The sequence below is a fragment of the Fusarium subglutinans genome (assembly GCF_013396075.1).
Source record: "Fusarium subglutinans strain NRRL 66333 chromosome Unknown NRRL66333_c0000001, whole genome shotgun sequence".
Classification (NCBI taxonomy): Eukaryota; Fungi; Ascomycota; class Sordariomycetes; order Hypocreales; family Nectriaceae; genus Fusarium; species Fusarium subglutinans.
In genome coordinates, this window is record NW_023502064.1 from 748,968 (window position 1) to 765,588 (window position 16,621).

Consider the following 16,621-nt stretch of genomic DNA (forward strand, 5'->3'; position numbering starts at 1 on the left):
ACCAGGTTTATTAGCTCTCTCTCATCTTCGCCTCTAACTAACTAGCTGATTCTTTTCTGCATCGATCGCCATTGACCAATCGATCTGCCTGCCCCCACAATGCAATGGCAGGCAATGTTCGTTCCAACTTTGAATTCTCTCTCTCTCTCTTGGATGGATCTGGAGACTGAAACTCCCTCCATCAACATAACAAAACTACAACCATGAAATATCTGGGGAATCGTCAATAACAATCCCAGACATCAAAAGAGAGAGACAGTCTAAATCTCAGCCATGGTCTCACTCACTCGCTTACGACCTTGGAAAACCGCGTAATTCGACATAAGACTGCACTGGTGGAATTCAACACCATCCATCAGAACGAACTCAAAGATGGGCCCTTCCAGCGAAGCTATCCCCATCCCCACTGATGCACGCCCCATTCCTCTGCCAGAATTACCAGAGTTCGCGACAGGTTCGCCCAGGAGCAGCGAGCCTGAGCTGGAATCTCTACCAAACGACCTCGCCAATTCGCTATGGCTACCGCATTCTCATGCCTCTGATTCAACAACGAGGCGAGTCTATCGCGGCTTCGCAGAAGAAAAAGAAGCTACATTCTTTCAATGCTGTCGGCAGTACCCAAAGGCAGTCGGGTGGTCATTATTGCTCTTCCTGACTGTGGTCATGGAGTAGGTTCTAAAATCATATCATGTCAGACGTACAGCTAACCAAACATTCGCAGAGCTTATGACAAGTCACTTGTAACTGGTCTCTTTGCCTTTCCTGCATTCAGGGAGAAATATGGAGAGCCAATTCTACCAAAGGACACACCAGCTGAAGATCAGATGTACGAGATCTCGCCGTCATGGCAGATGGGCCTGCAGAACGCCGCAATTGCATGTGAAATCATCGGACTTTTGGCACACGGTTACATCACAGATCTTATTGGATACCGAAAGATGATGCTTGCCAGTTTGTTTTGGATGTGTATCGCTGTGTTTCCTGCATTCTTTGCCGACAGTATCGGCGTTCTATTAACGTCACAAGCTCTGTCTGGTATGTTTTCAACCCGACATTTATAGGGAAAATACTGACCGTATACTTAGGGCTGTCCTGGGGTGTCATTGAAATTCTTGCCGCAACTTACTCAGCTGAAGTCGTCCCAAATGCTTTGCGACCGTTTGTCCTTAGCAGCATCAACATGTGCTGGCTGGTCGGACAAGTTATCGGCACCGGGATCCTCCGGTCTCTCGTTCATGAAACCTCTCAATGGTCTTATCGACTTCCCTTTGCACTTCAATGGGCGTGGGCGATACCGTTGTTGTTCGGCGTGTGGTTCGCGCCCGACAGCCCTTGTAAGAGAACTCGCCCTCCTAAACACAATGCAACTAACATGGCAAACAGGGTGGCTTATACGCCATGAACGAACGGACGAGGCAAGAAGATCTCTGACTCGTCTTACTAATAAGAATAGTACCGATATAGAGGATACTATCTCACTAATGAAACACACCAACAAGATGGAAAAGGATTCCAACTACGGAGGAGCCAGCTATCGAGATCTCTTCAAAGGAGTCAATCGCCGACGAACAGAGATTTCATGTATCGCCTGGGTCTGCCAAGCATTCAGCGGCTGGTCACTCACATCTTATGCACCTTATTTCTTCGAACAGGCTGGTTTCAGTGCCTCCATATCCTTCAACCTCTCAACCGCCTGCTACGGCGTCGGCATCATCGGCGGTATCATTGCCTGGATCCTACTCCCCTTCGTGGGTCGTCGGAAACTATATATATATGGATTGCTCGCCCCCATCTGCTTGTTGACCGCTGGCGGCGTAGTATGGGTGGTGCTGAGCGATCGCACCGGTGCGAACTGGACCTTGGGCGGTTTGATCATCGCCATGACTTTTATTTACGACATGACCATCGGCCCCGTTTGTTATATCGTGGTTGCCGAAATACCTTCTACCCGACTGCGAGTCAAAACTGTTGCTCTCGCACGAGTTACATATAACCTCTGTTTAATATTCAACAACATCATCATGCCCAAGATGCTCAACCCATCTGCTTGGAACATTGGCGGCGCATCATGTTTCCTCTACGCAGGAACGAGCTTTTTCTGTCTGATATGGTGTTACATCAGATTACCCGAGACGAGGAACTTGACATTCCTCGAATTGGATATCTTGTTTGAGAGAAAAGCACCCACGCCAAAGTTCAAGGAACTTCAGGATAGGCTTGAGGATAGTGCATATCTGTCCATGACGAGGGCGGAGCGTCTGACAAACTGGCACGGCTGGTTAGCATATTCATAATAATGATTTAATGATGTTCATTTGGCGTTCACCACGGTTCCATTACGTGATTGTTCAGTCAAATGATCGTAACGTATTGCATGCGGCTACCTCGTTTTGAGACACAACTCGAAGGAAGAACACCATTTCTATTGCCGTTACCAGACTTTCAAGGCTACTGATAATGTCTTCTTAGCATATGTTGCAGTCATTCGTTGCTCCCCCTGACCGGGTATGCTTGCTGAGAACAGCCCGTCTCAGGGGCTTGGATATTTGACGGGGCAAGCATACGACAGTGCGCCGTCATCTTAATTCACAGACTACCACCAAGTCATGGCATCAACTTCTCTTGGCAGTGTGCGGTGTGATTATATAGACCATCTCTCTACTGATCGTCGTTAGTCAGGGCTTGAACCTCATTCCTGAGAGACTCGGTCATTCCTCTCAAATAAGGAACTGCGTAAAGTTACCTTGATCCCAACAGACAGCTTATTGTAGCAATAATCGTCCCTCATTGTTCGTTAATGACATGACACAGACTTCAAATCCTGTTGCACAAAGTCATGGCACGTAATCAATATGTAAACCATGATCTTGGGCACATATGTCACGCGTTCATTACCTGTTACTAGTCGCTCTCCCGGATTTCGAATTCCTTCGTTCTACTTGTATTATTAATTACGCACTCGGGTCTTTCCTTAGTTATATTGACAACATGTAACACCCATGCTGGTGATGATATGATCCTAATGTGATCACTACAGAACGAAAGATCCCTATGATTTGGGGCATATACTCGCCCTCATGAGACTCTACAATAAACGGGATATACAACCAAATTGACTCAATTTTCAAAATATCACGATTTATTTAGATTCAGGTTTGACGAGTATGGCCCCGTCAGGTTCTGAAGCACCATCAGGCTGGTTTCAAGACAATAGCCCAATTCTAACCCCCAGTATCAGTATTTGTTTATGGATAGTTTGGTTTATATGACAGTGTGTCTTTCAATATGAACAGAACTTGCCCATAGACCGTGGTTAAACAAAGCTTACGTGGAGTCCCCCAACTCAACGTAGATGTCACCAAATGGTCGGCGTATTATTAATGAACGACTTTCCTAGGAACTCTTACTAGAACGGTATCAAGTTTAATCAACAAGAATTGAACTCTAAGTGTTCATTATGTCGGATCATACGCCAACCACTCGCAATATACAAAGCTGAATCGACACAAGTCATATTGAGCTCAGCTTATTACGATCCCCAGCTCTGTAGAAATGGTCCTCACCTCTATGGTGCTTCTTTGATGTCTCTTGAGGTATGAGTGGATACGATGATCTCGATGTGTGTTTCTCCAGGCATGCAACAACTTGGACTACAACTGCTACATGGAGTAATGCTTCTGATTTGACTGCAGTTTCATATCATAACTTGAGGAATCATTTATCCCGGATTATGGCTCCTTCGGCCTTTTGAGATACTCCATACAGTTAGCATCAGCAGTTGTTATTGTAGCTACTAGCTTTCGGTTCACCGTCTTCCATCTCATCGCCTCGGCACGACTTTGGCCCTGACCATGCACTAAATATACTCGTTCGAATGAACGAATCATTCGTAAGAATATTTCTTATGGTACTGCACCCACATCAGATCCCATGCACCGTGATATCAGATGAGGGCCAAGTGCCAAAATCGCACTCACATGCTGCGCACATGCGAATATCACTATCATGCACCTGCCTATAACTCCCCCATAGAAAAGAAACCATTGTCGGGGTATTTCGTATCTTTAGGCACTTATGTGAGGACGTTTATCGTAGGACCTTTTGCCCTTGTTACAGAGAGTCTTGCCTCCTTCTCGTCGTGGCTAGTCCCCCGACTATCATGCCAAGCATCCTACAAAAGAACACATGGTCGCTTCTTCATATCCAGGATACTCCCTATACTCGTAGACTAGTACATGTGTCCAACATAGGCAGGTTAACATGTTGGCCTCTCGTGGTCTTGGATGAACTGACCCTGCCCATCGTCATCAGGGCTCACCATGCCCTATCGCGGTCAGCTCGGTAGACATATCCGAATGATAAACAGAAGCCTCCCCACAGAATAGGAATTAATACACCGCCTGGTTAAATGGCCTCATATGCTCTGGAGTCACGAGATAGTAAACAACATGTTGTAATAAGCGGTCTAGAACAATTTTCCCTCCTGGGCATAGGAGATTTGTCTCCGCTACACGCCCCTCGGGGCCCTGAGGGCATTATGGAGCCAGCTACTGCACAACAAAGTACAGTGCAGCAAAGAGAACCCTGTTGAAAATCTTGCCCTTTTGGCGTTATTTCCCTTATCTCATCAAGCGGGGAGTTGTCGATTTTTCCCGTGGTCAAAACATCGACAATTAAAACGCTTATAGCCCTGCCCTTTACCAACCCCTGACTAGCGTCTGACTCAATCCAATGTCGCGGCTTTTACCCCCACAACAAGAAGGAAAGGGTCTTCTAGAAGTTCTTTTGTTCTTTGTCCCACATCTCAAGAACTCCTGTCACTGTTGTTGGCATCATCGCTCCAGTTTTGCCCGGATGAGAAGCATAAAGAGAAGGTCCATAACCGAGCACATAGACTGATGGAGTGAAGTAAACTTGATAGCCGAGATTGCCAGCAAGGCCTTGTCGTAGGTCCAGTGATCGTTGGCCACGCAATCTCAACAATCGGTGACTGAGACAACAGCGCCAACGTGCAGGTAGGCCAGGTAGTCCGTCCAGCGCGATAATTTTTTTTTGGTGAGGTGGTTGGTTGGGCATTCGTGCATTACCCAGCCCAAATGTCACTTTGCCGCTTTTGGCGAAGGTAATGAGGTCCACGAATTGAATGGTTACCAAGAAAATAAAGTCGGGCTAGAAATAGCCGAAGGGTCCAATGTAAGAGGATATTCGCAGTGGGCTGTGGAACACGAAAAATAATAGCAATATCTTGATCAAAATATGTAAATGTTAACAAATGGATATCCAAGTAAATACACCGCTCATTGTCTTCCTTGACGTGCCATGCCGCTTGCGCCTATGCCTCTCATCGTCTCAAAAGACGATTGCTTTGTGAATGTGATATGTATGTACCGGTGACAGTCCTACTTAAGAAAAGAAAATATGATCTCCCAATTCGCCGGACTCGATGCTCTGTTCCTGCGTTCCCAAATGCCAACTCCTCTCAACAAATGCAATGACTCCCTCTCTGTCCGAGTCTTCTCCGACCGCGCCCCAAGGCTCTCCATAAGCCCGGCCATGAGCGGGATTTTGTTCAGTTGCATCCGATCCCGCTTCGGCGGGGTTCAAATGCCGAAAGGGCCTGTTTGAAAAAAAAAGAAATATGAGAATTTTTGGTCAATGTATAAGAAACAAATAAGTTCCTAGCAATCCGGTGATTGTGCGCTTTTTCTCCACCTCGCGGTGATAAAAAGGGGAATAAGTGAGTAAAATAACGTGTAATAACGGCAAACTCCTGAAAATGCCACTCGCTTTCTAGAATGATGAAATATTCCCATGTCTAATGGAAATTGTGATTGGTTGACAGGGTGTGTTTGGCCGATGCCCTCATGGTGAACTGACCATGAGTGCCGAGGCCCAAACTGTTTCGGGTTCGTGTTCGGTGGCCAATCCCCTTAACTGTTGCTAATTTCGACCCGGTTTTCCCGAGTCAGAACCAGGTCAATCGCTTTGCTCTGGTTCCGTCAAAAGTCGTGTTGCACTTTCTCTGGGGCCTATCGTCGGGTGGTGGGACCATCGCTCGTGGGCATGCTTCTAAAACCCTTCCATTGAGATGGGGGGCAAAAAATTTGCATCATCGCATCCAATGGCATGGTTAAACGTCAGAAACTCCATAATGAGTACACGAAGTGGGTCCCAAATCGGCTGCACTTCCGTGGATTGTCCTGCCTGAACCGGCCTCGTCGCAATGCAAAGAAACCATGGCCAGGTACATGACGTGTTGCATGTAGTAAATCGAGAAATCCAAGCCTTTTGATTTGTGGTGTCGATTCTGGATACGGCACAGCGATGCAAGCCTAGGCTGTGATAGGAATCCAGCGAGCCGGAACACCGTTTGGTCCCATCTCGTAGGGCTTCGTTGAGGTTTGTCGTGGAGGAAGTGCGAAACGAGCGCGGCCCGGTCGCTGGTCGTCGAGCTTCCCGCGCTTGCGCATCGCCATTTCCATGACAGCGACACGGATGAAGTCGGAGTTCTCACGCATTTCCCGCTGTCGCATGCCTGGGACCGATTGAGTGGGGACCTGCGGCTGTGGCTGCTGTGGGACAGGGGCTGGCTGCGACTGCAGCGATGTTGATGGATAAGAGTTTCGGGTAGAGCCCGGAGCTGTTCGGGAGCGCTGGATCTTGTAAGTTCGCATCTGAATCGATGCAGCAAAAGTCCCGGCAAAAACGGTCTTGGTTGGCGGTTCGATTCTTGCGTTGGTAGTAGGGTTGAGATAGCGGCGAACGGCTGCGGAAGGCATTTCCTCGGAAACGGGTGGCCGACGCTCATCAGCATAGGGAACATTGGGATCGATGGTGAGAATAGAACGAGTTAAGTAATCATCCGGTGGGATAGAAGGGAGATTTAGAACCGAGAAAGATCGGGCCGCTGATCGAAGGGCTCGGAGTGAAGCCGTGAGATTTGACTTGAAGACAGACCTCAAGGGCTTGAAAGGCTCCAGGAACTGAGACTTGGGCAGAGCCTCCTCAGGCTGGTTGAGAGTGCTGAAGTCCAGCTCGTCGACGTCAACATCATCTCGAGCCAGTGGATGTTCGTCAACGGAACCGGGTGGAGAGATAACAGGCTCCAGCGACTTTCGCATAGGCGTCAAGTTAGTCCTGCGAGAGCATGGACTAGGTGTCCTTGGGCTTCCGAGAGATGACAGACACTCGCTAGAGAATGACTCGTCCAGAGATGGGATGGAATCGATTGAATAAGTTCTTGTTGACATACTGGAACCGATGTTGCAATCGCTCACACTATCATCATCATCGGCAACTTCCTGAGGTGGGGATAGAAGCATGTCCAGAGGGCTACCGAATGTCCAGCTCAGATCTTTTTCCGAAGCATGCTGACAGTCGATAACCTCCTGCACAGTCAGGGACTTCTCGGAACGGCGGCGGCGCCTTTGAAGCTGCTTATGTCGAGGAATATCTGTAACGGCTAAGAGTGCAACGAGAGACGGTGAAAGTTTATCCCAAGATCGCGAGTCACTGCTTCGCTTCCTCTGTGATGAGTGACGCTTTTGAGGATGGGCGCCATATCGGTTGTTGGTGGTAGGAATCTTGACCGGACTTGTAGGTGTCGTTGATCTCATCGTCAGACTAACTGTTGTTTTTGGTGGGCTCGAAGGGGCAAGACTTGAGGTCTCCCGCCAATCCTTGCGTTTAACCATTGTTGCATTGGAGTTCGGTTGAGCTGGAGATATTGTGACTGTAATATGCTTGTTGCTATCGTCATACTTTGGCGACCAGCGCGGAAGTGAGAATGTGGTCGACTTCGAGGTCGCTGCTGTTGAAGTCGCCAACTTGGAGTTGTATGTTGGTGATGGCTGATATGGATAATGTAAATTGTTGGTTGGTGTTGATATTTGGTGATGAGGAGAGGAAGTATCTAAGAGAATAGAAGGAGATAAAGGTGAGGGTGAGGAGGAGAATAAACGTGTGGGAATGGGAGTGAAGGCAGGAGATAAAGAGGGAGTCGGAATAGACAAAGTATTATGATGACTAGCACCGGTAGTACAAGGGGAAGGAGGGCGCTGATGGTGGCTCTCCCTCTCACGCTGCGCCAGCATGAAAGAGCGTGGAGTCATCATCCTGACTGTAGTGGCGACCCCCCAGTCCGAATTCCGGGATCCAAGACAGGGCAAGTGCGACACGACAGGGTGAGACTTGGGGTCGGTACCTTTGATCCTGCCTTCGGGGCTAGGACCCAGGGGGGGTTTGGTGTGTTGGCAGGAGTGGACAGTGGCAGGCGCACAGGCGGGCAGGCGCTGCAATCAATCTGGCAATAGCGGAGCGGAGTGGGTCTTGTCGCTGGCTCTCTAGGGGTTTTGGCAGGAGCCAGAAGGTCCTCACCTCTTTCAAACTGCCCTGTGGGCCTTTGATGCAGCGGCAGTCGACTTGCACGCCTCAGCTTTTTGCGGACCGGGCAGATTTGAAAGGTTTCCCGAACCTCTTTTTTTGTCTGCTTGGCTGAATTGCTTTGTCACAGGTCTCACCTCACTTATTATTATTTTTTTCTTTTTCTCCAATTGAGGCCCTCCCTCGTTCGTCGATCAGCCCCCTGATCTTGATTGCCCTGACTTTTAATGATGTTTCCTCCCTACAGGACCCTTTTTCTCGGATCAGCTGTGTAACCCTGCCTAGGCTCAACAAGCTTCGATTCAGGCCCAGCCAGTGCCGGATATGAGATCCGCCGCGAAACCGGAGCGCCAGAAGTGAAGCAAAGCAAAGCAAGGAAGACCAGTCCGGGGATGACCGCGTGTCCGTCTTGTCCCCAGGACCCCAGCGAACTGTGTGCACAGTAACGAGCAGTTTCAGTAACGTAAACACGAAGCTCAGGATTGGTTCGTCGATCAAGTGTGACGCTTGCGAATTCGTTAGAGCCCTAGAGCTCAGGTGAAGAACGAATCACGTCTTTGAAGGCCAAGTGGCTCCTCGAATCGAAGTTTGTTGAAAGAACGAGCCGTTTGGACTATGCTAACGCGGACAACGGGTCGTGTCGTGCCTTGCAGCGCTGAAAGGGTTTCGTTGCTGTCGTGTAATGCTCGTGTGTCTTCATCCAGATGCCGCAGGGGTCTGTTATTGACAAATCAGATTAGACAAGGTTGCTGATCTTAGGGCCGCGGAGAAGCTTGCTTGCTGTCCATATCGGCTTCCAATATTGTTTCAATAACACAGAACTGCCGTCCAGGCACGAGAAACTCAAAGTTGTTGTTCACACAAGATATGGTCCTTTTCGTCCTCTCGTGAGTGATAACGACAACAATGGAAGTATTTATTCAAAACCAACGTATGGCCACGAGGCCATGGGAGGGGCGTGTTAGGATTGAATAACGGGACCTTGGGCAGGACAGCGTGCCAAGCACTTGTCTGAGATTGAGCTCGACAGTTTAAAAGCCAAACCACAAATATTGGTCAAACTGGCGAGTCACAAGGAAGCTTGTGTTTCGGGGTCCAAGGTCCGCTGGAAGCGCCAACGAAGAGCTCAGCCCTTGTAGCAGTCAGTAACCGTGTCAAAGCCTCGCTCACGCGTTTATCGGCCACACGGAAGGAAAATGGGTGAGAATTGGTCAGGCTGGTTGTGCAGTCGAGCAATATCGCATGCAAGGACCTCAAAGGGATTTGATGAGCTGCACAATTCATCAATGTGACAGTGGACTGACCAGACCTTTTGAAAGGACAGGACAAATAGAGAGGAGCCAGCTGGCGCAATAGATAACGAGCCGTTTGGATTTGTTCCACTCAGAACCCAGCAACTTTAACCGCCTATGATATGATAGATACGTGCCAGTATCTGGGGCACAACTGATGGGCGGGATACGAAGACTATTTGAATCTAGCTGCCTACGATTCCCTCTAAAGGTGGCAGGTACTTGATGATTCCTAGTGCAAGTTGGGGGTCACGTTTCGGAACTTTATCGCGTGCCCGAGCTGATAAGACACCTCACCGAGCATCCAGCCACCAGTGAGAACTGCGATAGCAATCTATCGTGCTCTGTCTGATCGGAATGGTCGGTATTGCGGACGGCACGATATACTGTCTATACGGTTTCACTCTGATCATCGCCACGACTTCTGATACTACGACTTACTTGTCCGGCACTTGGAGAGCCCTTCGTGGCGATCCACGAGTCAGTGGAGAGAAGAGAGGGCCGAACCGGAGGTCTTTCAGCGGCTACTCCGGGCCTCGCCCGAAAAGCACCACCGGAGCCTCGGGGCGGGAATCTCTTATCTATACTTTCCCATTTCTTGTTTCCCCGCGTGATTTCCATCCGCGTCCGGCGGTTGCACTATCAATCAAGCCCAGCTTGTTGTAAGCACCTCCCGGAACCAGCCATTCCTGAAACTTTTCGTTTGTTGCATTGTTGTGAGCACGTGTACAAAACGGCATTCTTGCGGTTGACTTTTTGTGGGATGAACATCACGCTGTACAAGAAACAAAAGTCAGGGGGCCTCAAAGCCCTCCTGCTGTCATTGTCTGCAGGGTCTTGGATGCACGAATGACGACCATTTGTGCAAGACATTGATTCGCTTTCTTGAGTGACGCCATGCCTTTGGTGCTGATGGGTCAGCTCTCCCCTTTTGAGCCTGGCCAGTCTACTCCCCGCGATTGAATTCCAGTGTTTTTCAGATGGTGGGAGGGTGCAGATTAGTGGTGACGCACAGTAACAAGAACATAACCCCAACCCTTCTATTGAGCTCAGTGCTCGACCAGAGAAGAGTCTATTGTTGATCGCCAGGTGTTCATTCCTTCAGTGGAGAGAGCACCTTACTCCTGTTTTTCGCACCGCTGATCGGGGTTCTCCCTCCGCACGTCCTTGGTATAATTAATCAGTGTTCCGAAAATTGTTTATCTTTTTTTCCTTGGTTCCCGTTTTCTCTAGCCTTGATCGCCGTGACATCACTGGCAACCTCTTCTTTATCTTGCCCCAACTGAGTCACGAGAACAGGATTGAGCTGTCACAGCTGAAGTGGTTCTCGACTCGTTTTGGTCATGGGCCGAAACTCTGGTACCCCCCCTCCCAGAGCATACCTCGTGCTCTCAGTCCCATCTTAGTTCGCTGGGTGTCGGTTCTTATCGCTGTCTTCCTATTCGTGCTTGGATTTTGACCCTCCGCCCCCCATCATCCACTGGTTTGCCAAAAACGCGGGGTCTGTTCCCCCACACGCTGCAGGGTCTGAGAGACAAATTGTTGCTGTTGGTAATTTTGTTCATTCGAATGTGAATCTGGGGTTGCGCTGACTTGTTATCTATCTTTGTTGTGCTGCAGAGTTGTGGGGTATTGCATGTTCGTGTGCCAGCTACTGCGACAGTCCTGCCTAGCAATCTAGATGCTATTGATGATACTCAGATCGAGATTTCAGCCATGAAACTCAAACTGCTGGGCTTCCTCGAATTTGCTCCTGGATAGGCAATTCAGCCCAGGGTGCCGTGTTGAGGCTGGCCTGTCTTGCTGTGCTATTCGAAGCTCGCACGTACCAGTCTACGTAACTCGTGAGCAGCCTAAACTCACCAGACTAGATAGATCGCTCGGATGCCTAGCTAAGGCTCCCGCGAAGCCCATGTCTCACTCAGCCGTTGTCAGTTCTCGTCACGGGACCAGTTACGAGATGACCCTTGGGCGACCTGTCAAGTTTGGGATTGGGCTGTGCAGCGTCCGCTGCTCCTCTCGTGGCTTTCATCTAGGCTGGGCTGTCCTAGCTGTCCTAGCTGTCCTCTCATGCCCTCTCCTATCCTGCCGGCGATCTGCAGTCCGCTCGACTGGCTAATGCCCGCCCGCTTCCGTGCCTCACCCCAACCTGCGATATTCCGCGCCAGATCGCCAATAATTTTGGTGTTTATTTCGTCAAACGAATACGTACTTTCACTAGTTTGCTGGGTTGCCGCTTGCAGTTCGGCGTGCAGGTAGTGTGTTGTCCAACCCACTGTTAGCCGCTGCTTCATGACGATGGCCAAGCGACATCACCCAGAAGACAAAAGAGAAAGAAGAACAAGATTGCGTGACTTGATCGGGCCTCATCTGCGATCGAGGTGCATAAAAAAACGACTGCTGAAAACAAAGTGCCATGCTGAAAGGAAATTCTGATCTTTGTGGGACGGACAAACAGCACCAAGACAACATCCGAGACATCCTGATCAGCACGTTTCGATCAACATTGACGGTCGACATCAAATCATGGATGCATTGGATGTGAGGCCCGTTATTATTGACCTATGATGCTTCACTCATATTGCCCTGGTGAGCGAGTTATTCTAGGAAAGGCCGCGGCATTATCGCATGCATCCATATACAAGAATCCACAACGCAGTACGATGATTGAATGCCCATAGGCTCTTCTCTAGAAGTCTGCATGGGTTTTTAAGGTTACTCAAATCCATCTTTTGTCTCGAACTCAATTCAAAACAATTGAGACAAACAAACAAACAAAAGATCGGTGATCTACCGTGCGTGTCACAAAATTCAAGCTGCTGGCCAAGCTATCAGGCATGAGATATAAACTGATATCTCAAATTTTATGTTACATGTTTGAGTGCACGCATTATTCCAAGGGAATGGGCCAGCAAAGCTTGCTCTGAAAGTGGCGTGATCTTGAATCTCAGTTGATACTACGTATGGTTACACTCAACTCGGCAAGGGTGGGAGGTCTTTTCAAGGTATTGGACCAGATTGGTAACATCTGGATGCCTAAAGAATGAAAAGCTGCCTCTTGGTCGTAACCGTCGCATTCTTCCAGAAGGGTTGCTTCTGTTTCGGGCTTCTGTCAGATCCTGGTGAGGAGTGCTTCCAACGATCTAGGGTATCTCGTCTGAGAGAGCAAATAAGTTCAACACCAAGTTTCGAGGTGTCGTACAAACCATTCAAAAGGCTTCAAAAGGCTGTGCATGTTATTACAAGGGTAGTCGGAGCCTTGCACTCACTGCCACAAGATATTTGAATACTTGATACAACAGCTCCTTGGCTTGGTGACACCGCTAAGATTCAACGTCATATGACAAACTCGAACACAAGCTCGAGCGTTGCAAAATTATTACTTGCGCGTTACCTCAAAAGATGCAAACTATCCCACTCCTTTCTTACGATCGTTTCTTTTGTACAGTGCAATTGGCATCGAGTCCGACCCATACACACATCATAAAGGCGTGTGACTCTGCCGAACTCCGTCATCGAGCGGGTATAGCATCATTGACAAGTTCATTGTACGCTATTACTTAAATTTTACGAACTCATTGGAGTCGGCATATTTTTGCAGTGATGCAATGATTATTGTTATTGTCGGGCCTTGTGTTTGAAACCAGCGACGTTGTTTGTCGCACAAAGTTGAAAGACATTCCGTAGAGGACGGAGGACGCGAGACAACTGCCGCAGCAAAAGTGAGACCTCATTGATTTGAATAACCGCGGGGTAGTCGACTATATTTTCCGTATCTTGCAATTTTTTATCCATTTGCCCTGTAACTTGGTTCTCGTAGCCAGTCTGGGAAGAGACGTATGGCAATATTCTTGAGTTTACCAAACTACCTGTGTCTTAGATACAGTCACAGAGACGTTGTCAACCCATACCAACACTCAATCAGTTTTATCCTTCAGTGTTACGGCTATGAATATGCCTTGTCAGAAGCAATCCTCGAAATGAGCATTAAGATATAATTTTCTCCGACGATCCTGGGAGTACACTCAATTACCTCGAATGGATCTGCTCTAGGAACTTAAAGAAACTGTAGTCAGGAAGAACTGACTTAATTGTCTTGTTGTCTTTCCTCGTGACTCGTGACTTGTGACTCGGCAGTTGATGATCAACACTGTTCTTCAAACATTTCGATAAGGACCAAGCTCATCATCATGAACCTAGACACTATCCATCGAGTAGCCAATAGAGATATCAATTAGGCGTTAGATATAGAGAAATTCCTAAATATGCATGGTTCAATCTCTCCAAGAAGAGTTCAAATCCTACGATTCAACGATATAATAGTTATGTATCGCAAGGTCAGACACAGCACCAGCAACACCATAGACATTTCTGAAGAGTCCATTCAGTCGGAAGAACCTTGAAGGGTTGTAATATGTTTCAATATAGTTCTAGCAAACCCATATCACATTTGTTAATGCCCTCACTTGGTATTGGCGTTGTATGCTTCTGTTATTCCACACTTGAGACCTCTCAACACCACGATCTTTCACATACGACCATACCTATCAGAGAACTCGGGATCCCGTCCGCTCTCCCATAGATAAGCTGATAATAAGCTGATAAGGGGCGGATTAGTAGTAGTAGTTGGGTCGGTGACGACCAGCGAATCCCCGCTGTTGTATGTTTTTGACCCTTTTTGCTCCTGCTTTAAGAAGCCTGGAGACATCTTGGAGGGAGACCTTATCGTCTTTGGAGTGCAATAAGTTGGCGGGAAGCTGAAAGTTGCTTATAAGAACTTCTCAAGTCCCGGGGAGAGTAGAGTGCTTTGAGTGTATTTCGATCTTGCTACAACGCCGATGTGGGAATCTAAGTGGGAACGTTGTGGGCTCTTTGTGAAGAAAACCCGGCATGTTCATTGTGTGGCATATGTGACTGACATCGAGTTACGGGTATTAGTAAAGTTAATATCATTAATAACGGAGACAAAAGGAAACAAGACTGTGTAGCGTTTAACCCCAGTTCACAGACAACTAGACAAGGAGCAGGAGATCTAACAGAAACACGGCAACATGGCGATAGTTGCCATACGTCAGGCTAAGTTATCTCTGAAGGTAACCGGAGCACGATGGCCTTAGCTAAGAAGAAAGATTTCAATGTCTTTTAGTTGAAGAGAAAGTGATTAGCTTGATAATATAACTCCTAACCTACTCGACCGTTTCGAATCTTGGAACAAAAGCACGTTCATACTCGGTGTTACATGGTCCAAAGTCTCCTGGAACAACTTTGAAAGGGTATCCTTCGACTCTAAAAACCTCCAAGGACCCTGAAGCAATGTTCTTAAGTGCAATCAACGACCTGGATGGCCAATCAGGCGTCCTGTCAAAAACAACATCCAACACCCTGAGATTTCTGAAGTATTTGAGACAATCCATAGTATCCCTGGCTTCTGGGACCGAGAGTCTCCACGCCTCTTCACCTCCCAAACACACCTCGGACTGGGTGTCTAGCTCTTTTGGTCCCGGAGCAACCCACCTGCCGTTGACCCATTCTCTTGGAGCAAGAAGAGGATCAATAAGAGCTCTGGAAGATGTTTTTCTTTTTCCCAAGTAAAGCTCCTTCAGATGAGTACCTTTGAACTCAAAGTATCTGGACCACCGGCTGAAGCCTTCGATACCTATACCATCGAGGACCAGGACTTCTAGATTTTCGTGCGGTTGACTGGAAAGAAAGTTCTCCATGCCACCCAAACCCCCACTACCGAAGTGAAGACTTCGTAGCGAACCCAAGAAGGGTTGTGATTTAGAACGAGCTTGTGAGAAAGATGCTCGCAGATCACGCGCTTCTTCCCAGTTTGTAATGAGGTCGGCATCAAGTTGTTGGAACGAAAGCGTCTCTAGCTCCGTTACCATATGCAGTAGGGCCAAGAGGGCAAACTCTGTACAGTCATCGTATATAAACCCCTCCCAGCACGTCCAAGGGATATCTGGTTCATTCCACCAAGGAGGTCGTAACCTTTCTGCATTGAGGGTGTCTTGGAGTAGTGCCGCATCGTGTGAGTGGTTCAACAGCCAATATTCTAAAGCTTTATCCCGCTCTATTTCGGAGTGAAGCTCCGTGCAGCACCTTATGTGACGGATAGACGGTCCGACTTGTGGATGTTTGACAATATTGGCCAGAGCGGCGACTATATCGGTAGCATTCCCCAGGATTACACACGTGTAGAGGAGGTGTCGACTATGATTGTAGACGGCCTTGCATGAAAGGACTAGGTTTAATAGGTCACGGTTGTGCTCTTGCGCCTCTATCGCCTCTTCTTGATTCGTGGGTTGGATGAATGGGGATGCATTTCTGATGTGCTGAGCCGTATACTCGGCAATGAGTCCCATGACCTCCAGCGGCAAACTCATGGCAGCTAAGAACAGATCGATTAGATTTTGGTACAGTATCTGGCAGGCTTAAGGACGAATTTATAGGCAGGGTTTTGAGCGATGGTGATGTTGTCTGTTTGGTATTCCAATGCGTTGATTGCCCACAATTCATTCTGATATCACGTGCTCCGAATGATGCCAAATACAATTATCTCGACCTCAACATCTCCATCGAAAGGCCATGATGAGAATTCCGACAATGTACAACTAGTTCTTAACCTATCCTCGTTTAGCCAGACGTGAGACAATGGCCGTCAGTTCGGTCCCGGAGTAAAAATAAGGTATGATGCTTAATTGGGATGATCATTGAAGCTCCGAGCTTTCACTCCCCAATTGGGGAATTAACCCTGGCTTTTGTTTAGATCATGAGAGTCTCCAGAGTTAAATAATTACAGAACATTTGTTTGAATGGTGGAAATACTCGGAGGTGTTTCATCTACATGCTACCGGCCCTTGTTAGTTAGTGTCTATTCGACATCGTCCTCATCATTATATAAGACGGCAGTCTTTCACGATAGGATATGATCGTCAAGCTTC

The 16,621-nt window shown here is 48.0% G+C and overlaps 3 protein-coding genes across 3 annotated transcripts; 1 reads left to right on the top strand and 2 right to left on the bottom strand.

Moving 5' to 3' along the window:
• Positions 1–372: 372 nt before the first annotated feature.
• FSUBG_240 (maltose permease) lies at positions 373–2,294 on the top strand (the record flags this gene model as incomplete). Its single annotated transcript, XM_036680168.1, has 4 exons — positions 373–668; positions 722–1,035; positions 1,086–1,334; positions 1,384–2,294. 4 exons carry the CDS (start codon positions 373–375, stop codon positions 2,292–2,294), a joined length of 1,770 nt encoding a protein of 589 aa, XP_036544378.1.
• A 4,038-nt stretch (positions 2,295–6,332) lies between these two features.
• Positions 6,333–7,694, bottom strand: FSUBG_241 (uncharacterized protein; the record flags this gene model as incomplete). Its single annotated transcript, XM_036680179.1, has 1 exon — positions 6,333–7,694. One exon carries the CDS (start codon positions 7,692–7,694, stop codon positions 6,333–6,335), a length of 1,362 nt encoding a protein of 453 aa, XP_036544379.1.
• A 7,166-nt stretch (positions 7,695–14,860) lies between these two features.
• FSUBG_242 (uncharacterized protein) lies at positions 14,861–16,063 on the bottom strand (the record flags this gene model as incomplete). Its single annotated transcript, XM_036680190.1, has 1 exon — positions 14,861–16,063. The coding sequence occupies one exon, from the start codon at positions 16,061–16,063 to the stop codon at positions 14,861–14,863; it is 1,203 nt and encodes a 400-aa protein (XP_036544380.1).
• Between the last annotated feature and the right edge of the window lie 558 nt (positions 16,064–16,621).